The sequence below is a fragment of the Wyeomyia smithii genome, chromosome 2 (assembly GCF_029784165.1).
Source record: "Wyeomyia smithii strain HCP4-BCI-WySm-NY-G18 chromosome 2, ASM2978416v1, whole genome shotgun sequence".
NCBI lineage: Eukaryota > Metazoa > Arthropoda > Insecta > Diptera > Culicidae > Wyeomyia > Wyeomyia smithii.
The window spans coordinates 14,710,854-14,730,483 of NC_073695.1; the positions used below are offsets into that span (position 1 = coordinate 14,710,854).

At 38.0% G+C, this 19,630-nt stretch overlaps 1 protein-coding gene across 1 annotated transcript in view; it reads right to left on the bottom strand.

Annotated features, from left to right (window-relative positions):
- Window positions 1-19,630, bottom strand: part of LOC129722403 (transcription factor HIVEP3) — a 108,330-nt gene that overhangs the window by 31,014 nt on the left and 57,686 nt on the right. Inside the window, exon 2 of the mRNA XM_055675808.1 lies at window positions 18,276-18,341. Within this exon, the coding sequence (XP_055531783.1) occupies window positions 18,276-18,341 (66 nt within the window). The remainder of the gene's footprint in view (window positions 1-18,275; window positions 18,342-19,630) is intronic.

Below are 19,630 nucleotides of genomic sequence, written 5' to 3' on the forward strand. Positions count from 1 at the left end.
TGCGTGTTTACATGCTAATAAACTGCAAAGCTTCCCACTAATCACAGTCTAGAGAACTAATCGCGCTCTACGCTAACACCAGGAGACGCGTAGACGAACGGCCAAAGGGCGGCGGTTCGAATTCCACTCCGCACTTGCGCACGTACTGTTGGGGGTTGCGAAAAAAAAGCGAAAATCTTTTTGCCAACCGCGCAGCCGAACAACGGACAAGAAACTATTTCTAATGCGCGCGATCGGTGGCGGCAGTCGGATCGACTCGAGGCAGTACTACCAGAGTGCACGAAACTAGAATGACGGCATCGGGTGAGCTGAGCTTGTGTACACAACGACGAGGACAACGACGGCGACGACGATCCACGATCGCCTCGAATCGCCCTACAGTGAGTGATGGCGGTTCCTCACTACTGTGTGGTATAAATTTGTTTATTAGCATATATTTGCAATGGTTGTACAATCACCAGTCAGTGTGTACATAGATTAGATTAAGTCTTTATTTATAGAAAATTTGGAGACTTATCAGGTCATTTCCCTTCGCTTGCTATGGAATGATTTATTGTTACAACAATGTAGTTTTTTTTAAGAATTGTTCTCATCTGCGGCACGCAGGAGCAATCAAAGCAAAAAATTAATCAATTTCTTGAAGAAAGGCAAAATCGAACAAAAAACAAGAACCGCACATGTGTTCGAAACGCGAATTTTTATATATTCAACCTACAAGTTTGCTTCCCCGCTGATTTACATTGCGATGCGGCAGCCGCGAGTTCACCCTCGACTGAACCAAGTGCGAATACGAAAAACATACACAAGAAACTGACGAACGAAATATAGAAAAAAAAAACAACAAAACCGACATATCTCACTTTGAATTGACTCGGTAGCGCGAAGGCAATAATAAAATCGCCGATCACGTTACAGTTTTGAATACACACACACGAAATCGACCGTGTATTCTTTCAGTCGTAGATTCATTTTTTTCTTCTCGCTGATTCTTGGTACCAGCGCGATCATTCGTAGGAAACGACACTCTCTGTGGGCGAAATATGTACCTCCCAACCCCTCGCAAAACCACAGCCGGCGGCGCCCTCATAGGGCTGTCCTACATTCCGAAAGTAGCAATGGTGCATTCCCTCAACCCCCCGGAACCCAAACCCCTGGGCAACAATTCTTTGCCCTTAATCACGGCCCGTTCGGTCGCTAGGTTTGAAGCTCATTTTACTATGGCACGTACAAAGAAGCCAAACGGCCCCAAAATGAAAACGCCATCAAGTCTCATTCTGGCGCTCTCCGCCTGTACCACGCGGTCCACCCACCCAGTATTTGCCCATACCAACTACTTACTGCACAACACACAACAAGACACATCCGCGAATCGCAAAACGGTGCCCCACGCTGCTGTAAACAGTTTGAAGTACAATTCCACAGCCAGTAGCGGTGGGTCCGGTGGGTGGGATTTGTTTGAGAAAACAAAAATGTCGGTTAAGTTTACAACATGCCGAGTGAATTCCATGCAGACACCAGTTCGTTAATGTACTTTGTACTTTGAAGGAAATGTTAATGTACTTTGAAGGAAAAAAATAACATTGATGACTTCCAAATTTATTATGTAGAATCAGCATACGAGGTGAAACTTTGTTTGTAATTTGTAATCGATTTTGATATAAAAGACTTATACTGCTGCTCCAAATACAAGTTCCAATAACAAAATTATTGAACGGGATGTAGAAGATTGATTTCACGGCAAAAACTTGAAAATATGAAAATCCACAGTTATCTGTAATCTTAATATTGAGTCGAAAGGTATCGAGAGTGAGAAAAAATAGATTATTAGATCATTTGACACAGAAAATTTCTTTCTGATTTCCTTTCTTTAATATTTTCAAATTGGAAAGGTTTCCATTGAATTCTTCAACAAAAATGTAGTTGTAGTAGAACTCAATGGAAAGTGTTTCTATTTTCAATATTTCGTTCAATTCACTAAGCCTCTCAAGAAGAAATTATTTTCAAATCCTATCTTCCTTCTTTCTTCTACCTAATACTTTTTACAACTCTCTTCCCGTTTTCCTATTACCCGTCGTTTCTTCGACACTTTTTCGCTCTTTTAATTCTCTTTCCCAATTTTTTTTATTTTTCTGCATCTCACTACGTTAATCTTTCTAAATTTATTTTGTTTTTCATCAATTTCTTACCATCTCTTTATGCAGTGTTTACTTTTAGTTTATTACGCGTAAGTCATTGATAGCCACTAACCAAATATTTCTGTCTACCTACTTCTCTTTCTCATAAAGGGTGTACGAAGGTTTTCGGCTGTGCTTTTCTTTGGTGGGTTCTTGCATTAAACCTGCCGAAGACGTTCGATACCCTATTTATTTTCTCAATCCTTATATATTTGTTTTCAAATGTTCTTTTCGTTTTACCCTTGTTTCATCTCTTTTGAACTGTATCTTATCTATCCTTTTACGTCTCATAATTTAAATTTTTTTCTTTTCTGTTCACACACTTCCTTATCCTTCATTTATATGAGCAAACTAAAACTCTTTCTCTAAGAATATGTTTTTAATCTATTTCTTCACCTTTTTTTATACTTTCCAAATTTTTATTATTGTTTCTTCTCTCGTTATTGAGCTCTTATTCATGATCTACATTTTTTTCTTTTGTTGTACCTTAATCTCTTTTGTATCAGATTTTCGTTTTCCTTCTCTCTTTATTTTGTTAGTCTCCCCTAGAACCTATTTAAGTCTTCTTTCATTCATCTTTTGCACTTCTTGGTTTTGTCTCTTTGTCCGATGTTGATATACATAAATATTCGACTTCATCGGTCAATTTAAATTATCTTTCTTCTTCTATACCTTTCTTCAGGTTAATCTGTTTCTCCATATATTACTCATAAGCTTTCTCTCATTGCCTACAAAGAATTGGATCTGTTTGTGTTTCTTTTTTTTTATCTTTGTCAAGTCCTCAACCTTCTCTGAATTTTTGTCATTTTTTTCTTACCTTACGTTTCTTTCTCTCCTCTTTGGTTTTGGTTTTCTGTTCATGAGTTTTCAAAAAGATTTTATTATTCAATATTTTTTATTCATCTAACTTTCAATAATTCGCTTCATTGATTGACACCTTACGTTTATCCTATTCCTTTTATTTCATTTTTTTCTCTTATACCCGTTTTCTTTTGGTTGAAAATAAACTAAAGTCGCGGGGATACGTGCCGCGTAAAAGGAAACCGCGTAAATTCCTGAATCCGCATAAAAATAGCCGCGTGCGAAAAAATCATTGTATCTGCATCTTTTTTTTCTATCTATTTTTTCCATCTCATATTGTTCTCTGGCTTTTTTTACTTTCCCTTTTATTTTACTTCTTCAGTTCATTCTGATTTTACCTTATCTCGTATTACAATTATATCCACCCTTCTCCTTAAAAATCTTTCGTTGTTTTGCTTAATATATTTTTCTTACATCTCTCTCTCTCTCTCTCCACCGCACTTTCCCTCTCTCTCCACCGGACTTTCCTTCTCTCTTTTGCTTTTTCTTTCTTTCTCTCTCTCTCTCTCTCCCTCTCTCTCTTTCTCTCTCTCTCTCTCGCTCTCTCTCTCTCTCTCGTTCTCTCTCTCTCTCTCTCTCGCTCTTTCTCTCTCTCTTCCTGTTTCTTTGTTTCGCCTAGTTTCTCTCTGTATTCTCTTTCTTTCTTTCTTTCTTTCTTTCTTTCTTTCTTTCTTTCTTTCTTTCTTTCTTTCTTTCTTTGTCTCTCTCTCTATCTCTCTTTTTTATCTCTCTCTTTTTCTCTTTTTTTCTCTCTCTTTTTCTCTCTTTCTATTTCTCTCTCTCTTTCTATCTCTCTCTCTCTCTCTTTCTGTCTCTCTCTCTCTCTCTCTCTTTCTCTCTTTCTATCTCTCTCTTTCTCTTTCTCTATCTCTCTCTTTCTCTCTTTCTATCTCTCTCTTTCTCTCTTTCTATCTCTCTCATTCTCTCTTTCTATCTCTCTCTTTCTATCTCTCTCTTTCTCTCTTTCTATCTCTCTCTTTCACGCTCTCTCTTTCTATCTCTCTCTTTCTCTCTTTCTATCTCTCGCTCTCTCTTTCTATCTTTCTTTCTATCTCTCTTTATTTCTTTCTCTCTTTCTTTATTTCTTCATCTCTTTCTCGTTCTATTTCTCTCTCTCTTTCTTTTTCTCTCTCTCTTTTTCTTTCTCTTTCTCTCTCTCTTTCTCTCTTTCTCTCTGTTTTTTTCTATCTCTCTCTTTTTCTCTTTCTCTCTTTCTTTCTATCTTTTTTGCTATCTCTATTTCTCTTTACCTGTCTCTCTCTCTCTTTCCTTTACTTTCTCTCTCTCTATTCCCCTGTCTTTCCCTTTCTCTTTACCACTCTCTATTTTTTTCCTTTTTTCTCTTTTCTCTCTTTCTTTCTCTCTCTCATTCTATCTCTTTCTATTTCTGTCTCTATCTTTCTCTATTTCTCCCTCTATTTCTGTCACTATTTCTCCCTCTACTTCTGTCTCTATTTCTCTATCTGTTTTTGTCTCTAGTTTTATCTCTATTTTTCTCTGTATTGTTCTCTGCATTTTTCTCTTTATTTTTCTCTCTATCATCACTATATTTTCTCTATCTTTATCTCTATTTCTATCTCTATCACTCTCTATTTTTCTCTTTATCTCTCTCCTCTCTCTCCTCTCTCTTCCTCACTGCCCCACTTTTTTTATCTCTTTCTTTATCTCTCTCTGTATTCTTCCATCTCTTTCTCTTTTTATGCCTCTTTTTATACCTCTTCTTTTAAACCTCTTCTTTTATATCTCTTATTTTAAATCTCTTCTTTTATATCTGTCTCTATTATTCTTTTTCATTTCTCTCTGTCTCCTTATCTCCACATCTCTCTCTATTTCTGTCTTTATCTTTCTCCTTTTCTTTCTCTATTTTTCTCTTTATTTATCTCTTTCAACCTCTCTATTTCTATCTCTATCACTCTCTATTTTTCTCTCTATCTCTCTCTCTCTCTCTCTCTATCTCTCTCTATTTCTCTTTCTTTGTCTCTATTCCACTCTGTTTTCATCTCTTTCTCTGTCACTCTCCTTTTATCTTTCTCTGTATCCCTGTATCTCTCTCTCTCTCTTCTCATGCCTCTCTTTATCTCTCTTCTTTTATATTTCTCTCTTTCTCTCTCTTATTTAATCTATCTCTATCTGTATTTTTATCTCTTTCTCTCTCACTCGCACTTACTATCTCTCTCTTGTTCAATATCTCCCCATCTCTCGCACACTATCTCTCTTTTACTCACTATTTCTTTCTATCTCTCGCTTACTATCTCTCTCTAACTATATCTCTCGCTTACAATCTTTCTCTTTCATTCACTATCTCTCTTTCACTCACTTTCTCTTTCTCTCACTATCTCTTCCTATATCTCTCTTGCTATGTCTCTTCTTTTCTCTCTTTCTATCTCTCTTATTTTCTTTCTATCTGTCTGTTTTTATAACAATTCTTTCTACCTCTCTTTTTCTCTCTCTATTTCTAATTCTCTTCTTCTTTTTCTTCATCTCTCTCCTTTTCTCTCTCTTTATCTCTCCCGCTATCTCTCTCTTTCTATCCCTATCTATTTCGTTCTATCTTTCTGTCTTTCTCTCTCTATCTCTTTCTCTTTCTCTCCCTTTCTCTCTTTCTCTCATTTTTCCTTTTTCGTTTTACCTCTTTTTTTCTCTCTTTCTCTCACTCTCCCTTTTCTCACTTATTATTCGATTGTTCTAGTTTACTTATTGTTCATCTTCTCTTGTCTTTTTTTGTTTTAATTTATCTCTTTTTTTTCATGAATCTCTTTCATCTATAACAAATATGTCCTCAAAAACTACTCAAACAATTGCAACTAGGATAAAGGTACCGGCTTTGAACAAAGTACACTGATAGGCCCAAAAAAAGAATCCACCCCCATTTGAAATGAAAGTGTGCCAATATTAAAAAGCAGTGCGCGCCGCTGTGTACTTCTGTGTATTCTCACTAGAGTGATCCGCAAGTGTATTATGCGATCAGAAGAAACACAGCACAAAGCAGAAGGAAAAAGTTTGTGAAAAAAATTGCTATACGCGATTATCATGCTGCACAAGAAGTGAGCGGTTTCCAAAAAAATTTAGAGGGAAATAAGAAGTTTTTTCACACTTACATTCAATCCTATCTAAAAAAAGGTAATTAGTAGTCCATTTTACAATTTTAGTATCATTGATTTTCTTTTTATTTATTCTTTTATGAATATTTTCAGGGTTTCACATAGAATAAACAGGGGGTTTTAGGGTTTGATATAAAATAAACAATGTTGATATCGCAAAAGGGTCGACAAAATATTATTTATACGCAGTATCAATTGAATTCCCGAAAAGTTTGGAAAAACTTCTAATATCGGCACACTTCGATTTCAAAAATAAAACTGAAAAAGTTCAACGGACTTTGCTTATATTATTCACTGAAATCGAGTTTAAATAGGGTAAGATGTTATTTTGTGTATACATTTTCCAGATCTAGAATCTCTTCAGGGCTCCTAATTTGGCCATAGCATTTCTATACTGGCCACAATTTGCAAAAAAATTTAAAATAACTAGGGTTTCAATTATTCTTATTCTTTTTTAAATAATAAAATATCTTAATCACAAAAGATCTAGGGTATCGGCTCTATTATCATCGGGTTTATCCTATTATCGTCCAATGGGGTTAATGAAGTCATTGAGAACTAATCTTTTGCAGGAAGATGCTCTGCAATATAAAGAACCATCATTTAAGAAATAAACGTTCCAAGACATCATCTACCCCTCTGACGATAATAGGACAAACCTGACAATAATAGGGCAGACACTGTAGTTTAAAAATGCAGTATTTCTTATAAAAACATCTTTTTCAAACAGTCGTACAGGCTCAAACTGAAGGTCATTTGATGCTAAGTATGGTAATGTAACTCTGAGATAGCTTCAAAATGGCCTTCAAAACCTACAACGTTTTGATTAAGTGAATTTTTGGCACCACGGGGGCTGCTGGAGTCAGTAAAGCTCAAAAACATTCGAAATTCATTTTCACCAACACATCCGCAAGCTTCGCGGTAATTCCGAGCGTCAAACCCACCGTGCAACTTTCAGCTGACCGTGATGTCGTATGACCACGAGGAAACCACTTGAAATTTATCATCCTGTGAGTTTTTTTATCCTCTTATTTTATGTTATTCATTTTCAGATTTCTGATTTTTTGTGTACATTTTGCACCAACTTGGCGATGGTGGGTAGTAAATTTAGAAAATTTAACTGGTTACATTTTCCGCGGAATGCGTCAAAGACCTTCCCACCGAAGATCCGCTTGACTGCCGTCAATCGCTGAAACCGCTATCCCTAGCATGTACTGTTAGCACTAAATCACACCGCTGTTGGATGACCGCACACCGTAGTTGTCATGATCAACGACGACGGCGACGACAACGAAGACGGCGACGGCGGCGATCGCGCACTGTCGCCGCCGGTAGGCAGCAGTGCATCGGTTGTCTCTTAATCATCGTCGTGTTTCCCGCTGCATGCCTGCAAGCATCATCCGTAGCAGGCGCACATTTCGCGTACGCGAGATTGACCGTGTCTACGAGAGCTATCGCGGGTCTATCGGGTACATCGCGGGCTAATTTTGTACGTAGTTATTTTTCACTCTCTTTTTTTTGCGCTATCGCATACCATGAATGTTTGTATATTTGCACTCACAGTGACTAGCTTTATAGCGATTGTGGCAGCGGCTGTAGGCTAAATAGCAACCAGCGAACACTAACTGATGATATTTGATATTATTCACTGCCCCGCGATACTAGGGTGTTCCTCCGTTCTTCTGTGTGAAACCACACTTCTCAATTGATAAAACAAATCAATATATAACAAATGTTTTGACTTCGCGTTCAAGCTTCGAAAAATTCTAGCAACACCCTAGAGCCGCTTGGGATGCTACATGTACGCGAACGATTCACATAAGCGACAGCTAGTTAGCCCGTCAGTCCGAACGTCGTCGTCGTCACTTGAGTCGTTGTTGTTTTTTTTTTTTGTGTACTTGTAGTCCTGCGCTGAGCCACATTGGCCGAATGGCGTCAGACTGTTACCAGAAGCGTCGACTGGCGACGGCATGCACTATTATATGGGGTTTTAAAATACGCGCTTATCGCAGCGCGTTACTCGCCACAGATAACCGCTATCAGCGTGCCCGCGATGAAGACGACGGACGACGACAACGACGCAGAGTCCGCCACCGTCGCCAGCTGCCCTCGCGCATATTGATTCGAACGATTTACTTTTATCGTTAACGTCTATCAGCACCGGCCGCACTTTGGATGATTAATCTTTCGTACCCATCACGCCACACGAACTGATAGCAGTTTGAGGTGGAACCGAATCGCGATAACAAATCTAACCAAACAACAATTCGCAACTTGACCGTCACGAGTATAAGCAAAAAAAACAGAAAGATGAACACGATCAAGCAGGACTTCGAACCTCACTCTGCGTGGTAAGGACCTTCAGCGGGCGCCCGCCGAGTGTGAATGGAGATGAAAATCGTAAAAATAGCACAAACGGCACAAGAATGCAACGCACTTGATTCACCCGTCGAAAAAGACTCGAGCAGCAGTTTTTGGGGAACGTCTTTCTCGTTTCACTGAGACGGTGGTAACAGCAGCAACAACAACAACTGGTATGATGATCAAGTGAATAAAGAAAATCGCGCGCACTCCGAACACTCTGAACTCTGAAACGACGACGAGTAGCTTCACGGCGTAAACGCTGAACTGAACTGAATTCAAATTGTAGCGTTTCGTATTTTGATAAGAGTAACAATGTTGCTTCGATGGGTGGCAGCGGTTGCCAGCTGAGCGGCCCGAACTTGTTGATATGAATGATTTTCCATTAGAATTTGATGTATAAATCTGATTTATTATAAAAGTGAATAGAGAATCGGTACCGGAGGTCACCATCTTGGAATTCAAAATGGCGCTTGGAATTTTCAACTTATGGGTATTTCGAAAATACTCAATTGGGAGTTTTGGCCATTCTACAGTCGAATACATCTCAGAAGCGAAGGGAACAATATTAATAAGATAAACTGCTTTACGGAATTTCGCATTTATTTATTTGAAGGCTATTCTGATAAAACTCTGTTCTGGTGCTCTAAAATCCGAACGACAAATCCATAATTTGATTGAATGTTTAAAAACACATTCAACCAGATTATGGATTCGTCGTAAATGCGAAATGAAAATTATTCATGAACAAAACTACTCAGTGAAAATATTTCATTTTTCAGAGGAGAGGTCGAAAGATCTTGTGCTTTGAAGAATGTGATGGAGCACGTGCAGTGAAAGTCGTGCAGTAAAATCACTCTGGCTCAAACAAATAATTGTGATTTCAATTTTTTTTTTTCATTCTAGTGTATTTCATTTAACATGTACAATACAGTTCTTTCATTATTTCTTAACATTTTAGAACTGTTTTTCGCAGTTGTTTTGAATTTGCTTGGTCAAATTTGTTTTCGATTCATAATGATTCTCTTCATCACCTTAAATAATACTAATGCAAAAAACTAGAGCGATTCAACGAAAAATATCCCAGTTTTAATTTTCTTTTGTGTCGTTTTTAATTTGGCTGTAACTTTGCAAAGATGTTTCAACGGGCAAAAGATGCCATTTTGTACTATTGGTAATATTTTTTGAATCACGACTAGTTTTGAGAAGCTATGTAAAAGGCAATGCAGAAAAAGTATTGATGAACTTTTAGAGCCGAAACGTTTTTTTATTGGTGTGACACCTCTGGCAAACTTGAAGATAATGACTTTGTCTTTCTGAAAAATATACACTGATTTTTTTTTTTTTTTTTAGAAGAAAAAGTAAAAAAAGAGTTAAAAACTGGTTACCTTAAAGGTTTTTGAAAAAAAAATTTTCTTCTCGAAACAACAAAGTATTAAAAAAACATTGATTTTTGTCCGATCATGGAGAAATGAGAAAAAAAAATTAATCCACCTAGCGGTCAGACTTAGCCTTTCTCATTCAAACTTATTATTTGTAAGAATAGATTTACATGAATGCTTAAATCCAAAAAGGTATATTCACTCTTTGGGTTCTAAAATATTGATGTTGTAATTAAAGTATAAAATATGAAATTTGACGTAATGTTAGTGCTTCAGAAATAGCGAAATATAAGAAATGACTCTTAATTTCGAACAATTTAATCACGAGCGATACCGGGAACGTTCAAATAGTACGATACCACATTTAAATCATGTTGAGGCCATATATATTGATCAAAGCAGCTATAGTGTTAAATAGTCTTTGAATTTCTTTTCTTTACAAAACTTTTGAACAGTATATCAAATTTTTATGAAGTTTGTTATTTGTAAGTTTGAGTATTACACTAGTTATGTTCAAATAAGTCGTGTAATACTTGAGATAATAGACTTTCGTTGTTTTACAAATTAAAACATAACGGTTGCTTAAGTTTGATTACAATCAAATGAAAAAGGAACGTATGGGGAGCCAAACTTTGAAACCACGCGTTCAATCATAATTCATCAGTTAACCCCTAACTATCCCGTTCATTCGATATCAATATTGTTCAAATCTGTTGTGTAGTTTCTGAGATCATGAAGATTAGTGATTTTCACATTTCGATACATTACAGACGAAGTTACATTCCGATTACAGCAAAATTCAATAGGGTGTTATGTGGCAGCTGGACCTTTCATTTGATACTAATTCTGTGAAAATCGGGTCAACCATCTCTGAGAAAAGTGAGTGAGACCAAGTAGTCATCAAAACATGTTGATTTTCATAGCTGGATTTCACATTTTTAAACATAACAGGAAAAGTAATAATCCGTTCGCAAAAAAAATCATTAGGGTTTTATGGGGCAACAAGACTTTCCATATGACACTGATTTCATGAAAATCGGTCCAGCCATCTCTGAGAAACACAAGTGGGATTAAACAGTCTCCAGAACACGCTTCTTTCTGTAACTCCTGAACCATATGTTCAATCTTCATAAAATTCAAAAGTTTAAGGGTTTTTCAGGTAGCCCGTTCATTTAAAACCAATTTTGTTCAAATCGGTTGTGTAGTTTCTGAGATATTGATGTTTCGTGATTTTTACATTTCAATACATAACCTCTAAACTAGAATTCAGATTACAATGAAATTCAATAGGGTCTTATAGGGCAACTAGACCTTTCATTTGCAATTTATTTCATTGAAATCGATTCAGCCATCTCTGAGAAAATCGAGTGAGATTGGGAGAGCGTTACACACACACATGCAGAAAATGCTCAACTCGTCGAACTGAGTCGAGTGGTATACGACATTCGGCCCTTTTGAGCACTTTTATACCTTCAGTTTTTGCAGTGATTGCTATACCTTTCTAGGAGAAAGGCATAAAGTGAAATGATAGAAATGACTTTCAATTTCAACTTCAATCCCGAGCAAGGCCGCAAACATTGAAATAGTACAATATTAAATTTAAATGATGTTGAGGCCACATATTTTGATCGCAGCTGTAGTTTTGAACAGTCTGCGGGTTACGTTTCTTTCTATAATTTTCAAACCACATGTTTAAACATTATGAAATTCATTGTTTAAGGGTTTGAAAGACCATTTATTTGAATTCAACTATGTTCATAGCTTCTGAGATATAAGAGCGTTTTTCACATTCTGACGCAGCGCCAAAACTAAAAGTTTGATTACAATGAAATTCAATAGCAACCTAAGCGGCAAATAGTCCCTTCATTTGACACCAAGATAGAAAGAATCGGTCAGACCGTCTCTGAGAAAAGTGAGTGCGAAAGAAAGGTGCACATACACACGTACACACCCACATACAAACATATACACCTATACATGCATATATGCAGAAAATGCTCGATTCGTCAAACTGAGTTGAGTAGTATATGACATTCGTCCATTTCAATCATTTTTCTACCTTTCAATTAGCCAGTGATCGTTACGAGAACGTCAATATGTTTACTTTCATTATGTGATTTCACATTTTTATGAACAACGGACACAGTTACAATCCGACTGCAATGAAATTCCATAGCAACCTATGGGGCAACTAGACCTTTTATTTGACACTAATTTTGTGAAAATCGGTTCAGCCAACACTGAGAAAAATGAGTGAGTTTAAACAACCTCAGGATAACTTTTCTTTACATAACTTTTGATGTTGATGTTGTTCAATCATAACGAAATTCAAAAGTTAAGGGTTCTGGGGACAGCCCAACCATTTGAAACCAGTTTTATTGAAATCGGTTGTGTGGTTTCCGAGATATTGATGTTTCGTGAGTATTACATTTTGATACATACCCTCTAAACTAAAAATCCGATTACAATGAAATTCACTAGCAACCTATGGCGCAATAAAACCTTTCATTTTCAATTATTTTATGAAAATCGGTCCAGCCATCTCTGAGAAAAGTGAGTGATAAAAAAAATTGCACATACACACGCACATACATACAGAAAATGCTCAGTTTGTCGAAAGAAGTCGAGTGGTATATGACATTCGGCCATTGGGACCACTTTTATACCTTCGGTTTTTCCAGTGATTGCTATACCTTTCTAGGAGAAAGGCAACAAAATTTTCCAGAAAAAACAAAAAAAAATTAAGGAAGAACGTTTGGTTTGATTGGTATGAAGTCATCAGCAAAATTGTAAACGATAGAAAGAAGAGCACTTCTTAATCTTCAAAAGTACTCCACCGCAAGAGGTATCTCCGTCAAGGCGAATAATACTAAAATTATGGAAGTTAATACCCATAATTAAAGTGATACTAGGCTCACAGACGGAAAAATTCATCGCATTTGTATTTGGTCGGTGCGCGACCAGACCGAACCAAGCGCCAAAAACATTATTTCGAGAAATCGGCGATCAAAGTTTATCCACCCTGTATGTTTCCTGCTAGCTGCTGCAGAGAAATTTTGTTATAATACCAAAATAAAATGTTCAAATTGTTTTAATTTTTTCATGAAAGATAGATTATCAACTTTAACATCCATTGGTATTAAAAACTCAATTTCAAAAAAAACTAAATGGCGCTTGGTTCGGTTTGGTCGCACGCCGACCATTGAATAATTAAAACTTTGAGTAAATCAATTTTGAGGATGCTACATCCACAATTCCACTGTAAAAAAGCAATAGAATCCTTCACTTCAGCGGATGAATTACCCATCGAAGGATACGATCGCTGTAAGGAGGAACCATTTAGCAGTCGACTGCTCCAAAAACGTATTAACTGTTGTTAAAAAGAAGACTTTTAAGGGAATCACTTTTATTGAAATTCTCAAAAATCCACTCCACAATATCTGAACACTTCAGCACTTTTTAGTTTTTTGGATCTCTTTTGAGGAAGTTTAGGATAATAGAGGCTTTTCTCTAGCTCGGCGTGAGTCACGCGAAAAGCGTCTGATTGGGTGTAAGCATTCACACGTATGTCGAGCGATAATGATTGCAATTGCTTGCAATCTAGTATCTTTACTGGCTGGAGGCTGGAATCCTTAAAACGGCCGGTTCCAGCCTTCAACAGATCCTCGACGATTAACCTCGAAACGGTGACCACGCCGTTGATCTCCACGGTGCGAGCTGGAATGTACACGTGGTACTCCAGTGTGAAAAGCTCACAAACAGCAATCTGGTTTGCTTGCTTGACACGCAGTTTATTAGGGCGAACATTACCTCTACAAATTTGCATTGTATTCAATGCTTTTGCTTTGAGCCGGAAGGACACAACCTAGGGCCCTGTGTATCCGGGTGCAGTTTTTCCTGTTGGATCAACACCTGGGGTGCTTCTTTTCCGATTCGCGGAGCCTTGTACCCAGCCGGATCGGACAGAGAAAGAAAAAGTAATCAGTTATTTTCCTCGCTCACATTGGAACCGCAAACCAAAATAGTAACCAATATCGAAACCGTAGAAAAAACTACCTTAAATGGCCGCACTACTCTGCAAGAATGATGCCTCTGCTGCTTATCTGCAGCCTATCGTTCCGACAGTTGCAATTGGCAACAACGATCCTGTCTCCTCTGAGTCTCAGCCGACATTTTTATGGCACTGCTCTTCAGTAAACTATTTTTGGATAGCTTTTAATGTGTAGTTTTCGTAGAAAAAACACAGATTCATACAATGTGAATCTTGAGATGCTTAATTTTAAATATTATTTCTTTGTGTTTCTAAAAAAATCTTTTTATCTCACGGTGTAAATTTTTTATGGAAGGACAAATTTACTCAAGTTCATTAAGCAGACAGTATGTGGAGTAGAGAGAGCGAAAAATAAGCGCACTGGAAATATCCCGTCGGGATGCGGTATATTTTTCCAAATCTGTATCATATGTCCAGTTCGCTTATTTTTCGCTCTCTCTACTCCAAATACTGTCTGCTTAATGAACTTGCGCGTTAACGGGAAAAAGCCGTTGTAAAAAAAAATAAAATTTAGTTCGACAAATTCACTGTCTACAACTTTGCTATAAGACTTATACCAATCAAACCAAACTTTCTAACTTTATTTTTTTTTCTGGAAACTTTGTCCTTTTTTGTTTCCCATTTCTCGATGATCAGATAGCCATCAATATTTAGCTAATTCTTTGCAGTTTAAAAATTATTAAAAAATTGATTTTTCAGAAAAAGAGTTTTTTAGATGATTGATTTTTATTTTATTTTTATTTTTATTGTTTCCTCAAAAAATTTTTTTCAGCGTGTATTTTTTTTTTCAGAAAGACAAAATCTTGTCGAAGACGTTACGCCAATCAAACAAACTTTTGACTCTAATAATATATGTAATCGTCAATACCAAATTAAAAAGGGTCGGTTCAAATGGTTGCCCGTTTTTTGCGGAATTGCTCCCATACCAAAACGACAAAATATCAAACAAGAAAGAGGGAACAAAGTAAAATTCAAATTTACTTTACGAACTAATTTCATTTTTGTCATATGACTTACATTTTAAGTTTAGTAAAACGGGCAATGTATGCAGTTTGCGAGGATGCGAAAATGAACGGGAATAGAAGGTGTGACTTTTAGGCTTAGAAAAAAATTTCCCTCGTCCAGACGGGACTCGAACCCGCAATCTCCGTTGTCTCCGGCAAGGTGTTTTGGCCAATTAAACTACTGGGAAAGGTATAACTAGTTCTAAACCAAAGTCGAAACACCCTCTACTATTGTGTTCCCGTATCTCAGCACGCCAACGATGAACTGCACACACTGCCCGGTGGGAGTTTATTTTTGTAACTGAGAGAGTGATCACTTCACGCACACAGTGTATAACGACTTATTATATCTACAGCGGCGCAAGCGATGAGACACGTCAGTTGCTGGCTAGACTCCAAACGCGTATCACGGAAGTGCTCCGTTGGCTAAATTTACTTTACGAACTAATTTCATTTTTGTCATATGACTTAACACCTTGCCGGAGACAACGGAGATTGCGGGTTCGAGTCCCGTCTGGACGAGGGAAAATTTTTTCTAAGCCTAAAAGTCACACCTTCTATTCCCGTTCATTTTCGCATCCTTGCAAACTGCATACATTGCATACTCTTTACTAAACTTAAAATTCAAATGCCTACTAGAAAATTAAACAAAACTGAAACCTTACTGACGGGATTCAGTTGCCAAAAATTGAAATTGATCTAAATTGAGACGAAAGTTAGAGAAATCTAAATAATTAAAAAAGGAAAGAAACAGAGTAAAAAATAGACTCCAGACAACGTCCTAATTAATCGATATTGTTACTGTTGCTGTTTTTGTTAGGTTCTTGTGTTGCTTTTTTCACTTTTTGAGCTACTCCCAACATTTTATCAAGCTTTATTGACGTAGAACTACGTCTCTTAGGAAGTTCGGCTACATATGAAAATCCAACAACGAAAAAGGGGGAAAATATGTCCAATTTCAAATGTTAATAAGTCGGTTAGTTTTCGTTCTTGCAGCAATCGATTGGAAAATCTCCTATGCATCCTCCCAAATGCAGAAAAATGTAATTTGATTTTTTTTAACTATTGTACTATTAAAAATTGAAGCCTCTTTGAAACGCAAAATTCGACCTTATGTTGGATAAATGCTTGCTTTTCCTAGCACAGTCGACAAAATTATATACCTAGTAAATCGAGAATACACTCTTTGGTCTATAAAAAAACCTGCTTCTGCTCAAACCCATCAGTTTACTAGTGAAAGGCTACTAAGACGGTTTTAGCTAAGTAGCAACGTCAGCGGTAGATGCAGCAATACTACTTCTCCCTCTAATAAAAAGTATAATAAAAAGCTGCCTTTGTGCGCTACCATCAGCGTCAGCTGTAGGTGCAGCGTCCTTTCTCTCTTCCAATGAAAAGCTGTAATATTTTGAAAACATACACACGTTTTTTGGTGCAGGCAATGAACTGTTGCATAACCAAGTGCGGCATCTTTTGTTATCAGCTTCCATATAACACCAAAATCCATAATTAAGCGTTTAAAATTGTCAAGTCTTATTTATGCAAACTGTACTAGTGGAAATGGTCAAACCTTGTTGAAACGTAGATTTTGAATGGTCTGATTGGTCAGTTAATGATTGCAATCCCTAACACCGTCGACAGATTTATATTCCTAGTTAACCGAAAATGCACTCTTTGGGCTACAGAGGAGTTTTGCTCGAATCAAATCAGTTTACTAGTGAATAGCCACTAGGACGGTCCTAACTAAGCAACAGCAGCAGCAATAGATTATAAATAGCCCTAATTTTCACATTTTGTTTCATCGTGTATCGATGTCCCATTGTGTGTAGGAATTTTTAACCCCTAAAATTGTTGATGGGCTTATTCTGAACGCCGACGATCCCACCTGCTCTTGTCTTCTGCAGATTTCCCTAGCCAATATTCAGAAATAAGTCTGGTAAACATTGAAAAAAACATCATCAATCGTAGGCTGCTGCGCCGAATAAACTTGTGCAATATTGATGAGCCTCCTTTAGAGAGCAGAAAAAAAACTCAAATCCGGTTATTGTTCCAAAGAACAACGGGTCTAGCAACACCTGCCGCTGCCCCAGAACAGACGTCATCGCGCGCCCCACGTAATCACACAATGACAGTTCTGCTATGTGTGCACTCCCCGATGGATGATGCCTACGCGTGCTAATGAATACCTTTACCATGCATATCGCACTTCCAACAAGGGTCCGGCGGTGTGCGGTCGCGAATGAGTAAGACATCGCCGTCTCTTCTCATGCTGATGCACTGTAAGGCTGCTATCACAGTAGACGCGACTGCTAAGGCAGATTCATACAACACCTAACGAATACTGCTTCAGTGACCGTCAAAGTAACGCTTGATGCATCGTCCGCGTTCGCAGAAGCAACGCTTTTTCAGGTGCCGCGATGTAGTCACCGAGCGAACGACTGAAGAACAAAAAGAAGAACGTTATCGCAAATTTGATCGCCGTCGCCTCCGTCCGTCGTGTTGTTTGACTTCTTGTTACATATTTACTTTTTCTTGCCCTTTCGAGCGTCACTATCACGGAATCCACCGTCCAGCGGCAGCACTTAAAAAACACGGAAATGAGTTACCAATGTGATAAGACAAACTGACAAACTTCATGATACTGGTCACAAAAAATTAGCATAAGCATCTAGATATTATTCCTAAACAAACTTCACCCGGTTTGTGTATGTGTACGATCATCGATGAATCGGTATTTAAAAAGCCGGTGCGATAAGTGAGGAAAGGCAACAGATGATGTAGCACTCTGAGTTGTGGCGAACTGCTCACGGCTGTTATCGCACACGACGACAAGCTGTGTGTACTTAACCGCAGCGAAAGAATTTTACTCGTTTTTTTTTTGCGGTAGATAAAAAACAAAAGCGCGGTTTCTAAAGAACTGAGACTGCGCAGAAGACGGTTTTTTTTTCGATATGGTTTGCACTCTGCTTCTGCAAAAGCCGGTGAACATTGGTAATTAGTTGACAACAGAACAGCGACAAATCGAACAAGAGCCGTATCAATTTTTCTACAAGACATTATGTCTTATAGAATTTTCGATTTAATTTACTGAATAATAAACGTCGGGATTATCAATCAAATTGATTAACGTCAAAAAAGTGACGACTCACATGACTGTTGATCGTAAACCAACATCTTATCTCGGCATTAGCATAAGCTTATTATATATCAAGACACTAGAGCTTTCCTTTCCTAATGACATTTTTCTTAGTGAGTGATTCATTCGTTAAACCTGTCTGTGTAAGCAGTGAAAAACATCAACTTCTTATGAGGTTAAATAACATTTACCGAAACGGATTTCTCACCTTTTACTTTAGCGTCCTTCTTATCTGTCTGCTTAGCTTCCGACGCTGATTTGCGGCCATTAGATTCTGCAAATAAAAAGAGACGATAAGAAAAAAAAACACATGATTAGCCGAATTTACTTTCTAGCCAGCGAATGTGAAAAAAAAAATCCGCTGAATAATTCGTCTACTACTAATCCCCAAAAACCGAATGGAAAACTTTTCGCTGAACGTAAAACTAGCGTTTTGCCAAACGGAAAGTAAACCCACCAGATTCTGGGTTCCTCGTTCCAAGTGGAGCCAAGCACACGAGCGCATCGCGCGGCAGCGATAAAAACGCTTCACTGCACCGCCTTATCAAAGTGACGCAAATTGAGGCACACAGTCGAGCGAGTTATTGACATTTCACCCTGAATCGGACCACGGCCGACAGCGGCTACGAAGCGACGTCGAATCGGGAATCTTGTGAACGAAAATTTTTCCCACCTCACTCTCCCGTTCCGAGCCCGACCGCCTGAGTCGGCAACGGAGCAGCACACCAGACACTGGGAGTCTGCTGTCTCGGGAGCGACGCGATTTTCGCAGGGTTCTGTTGATTTATTCTATTCGAGGCACCCTGGCTGCGAGACTGCGGAGAGTGAAAAAGAAAACATAACAACATCATCTTGTTGTCGAAGGAATCCTCCACTCGGGCAGAAATGGAAAAAATAACAGATCGCAGCACCCCGTGTAGAAGGAAAACGCCGAAGAAGACCTCGAAACTCCCTGCCGGCGCAAACGCCATAAGCTGCTAGCAAGAGAGCGAAAAGAAACAGTGTAAGATCGAGCCAGTTAGTGACTGCAAAAGTCAACCGCCAACAATGAACGAACGATCAAGAGGGTGGTAGAGAATGCGAGAGGCGTCCGGAGACAACGGTGATCGCGAAACGGAGAGCCAGAAGGTCGGCAAACGATTTGGATGGATAGTAGGTAGGATGGATGGATGGATGGAATGAAGCGAAAAAGAATAAGTTTGACACAGCCGAGAGAAGATCAAGTGAAAAGAACGCAGCGAAAGAAGACGGAGAAGAGGAAAGTTTGGTATCATTCCGAAAAGGCGCTTTGATCTTGCTTTGTTCGATCTGCAGAAATAGGGCTGTGCGCAATTTTCAATAATATCGGGCAAATAAAAAAAAGCGTTTTTTTCACTTTAGTTTTAGTTAAAAGTTAAATATCTCTGATACTAAAGACATTTTTACACGGCATAGACAGTTTAAAAACGCGACTCTAACCTATAATGAAGATGTGCAATCGGATGCAATCAAATTTTAAATATCATATAAATCATTTAACATTTAATTGAACGAAGAGGACAGCCAGAACTAAAGTCGAATTTA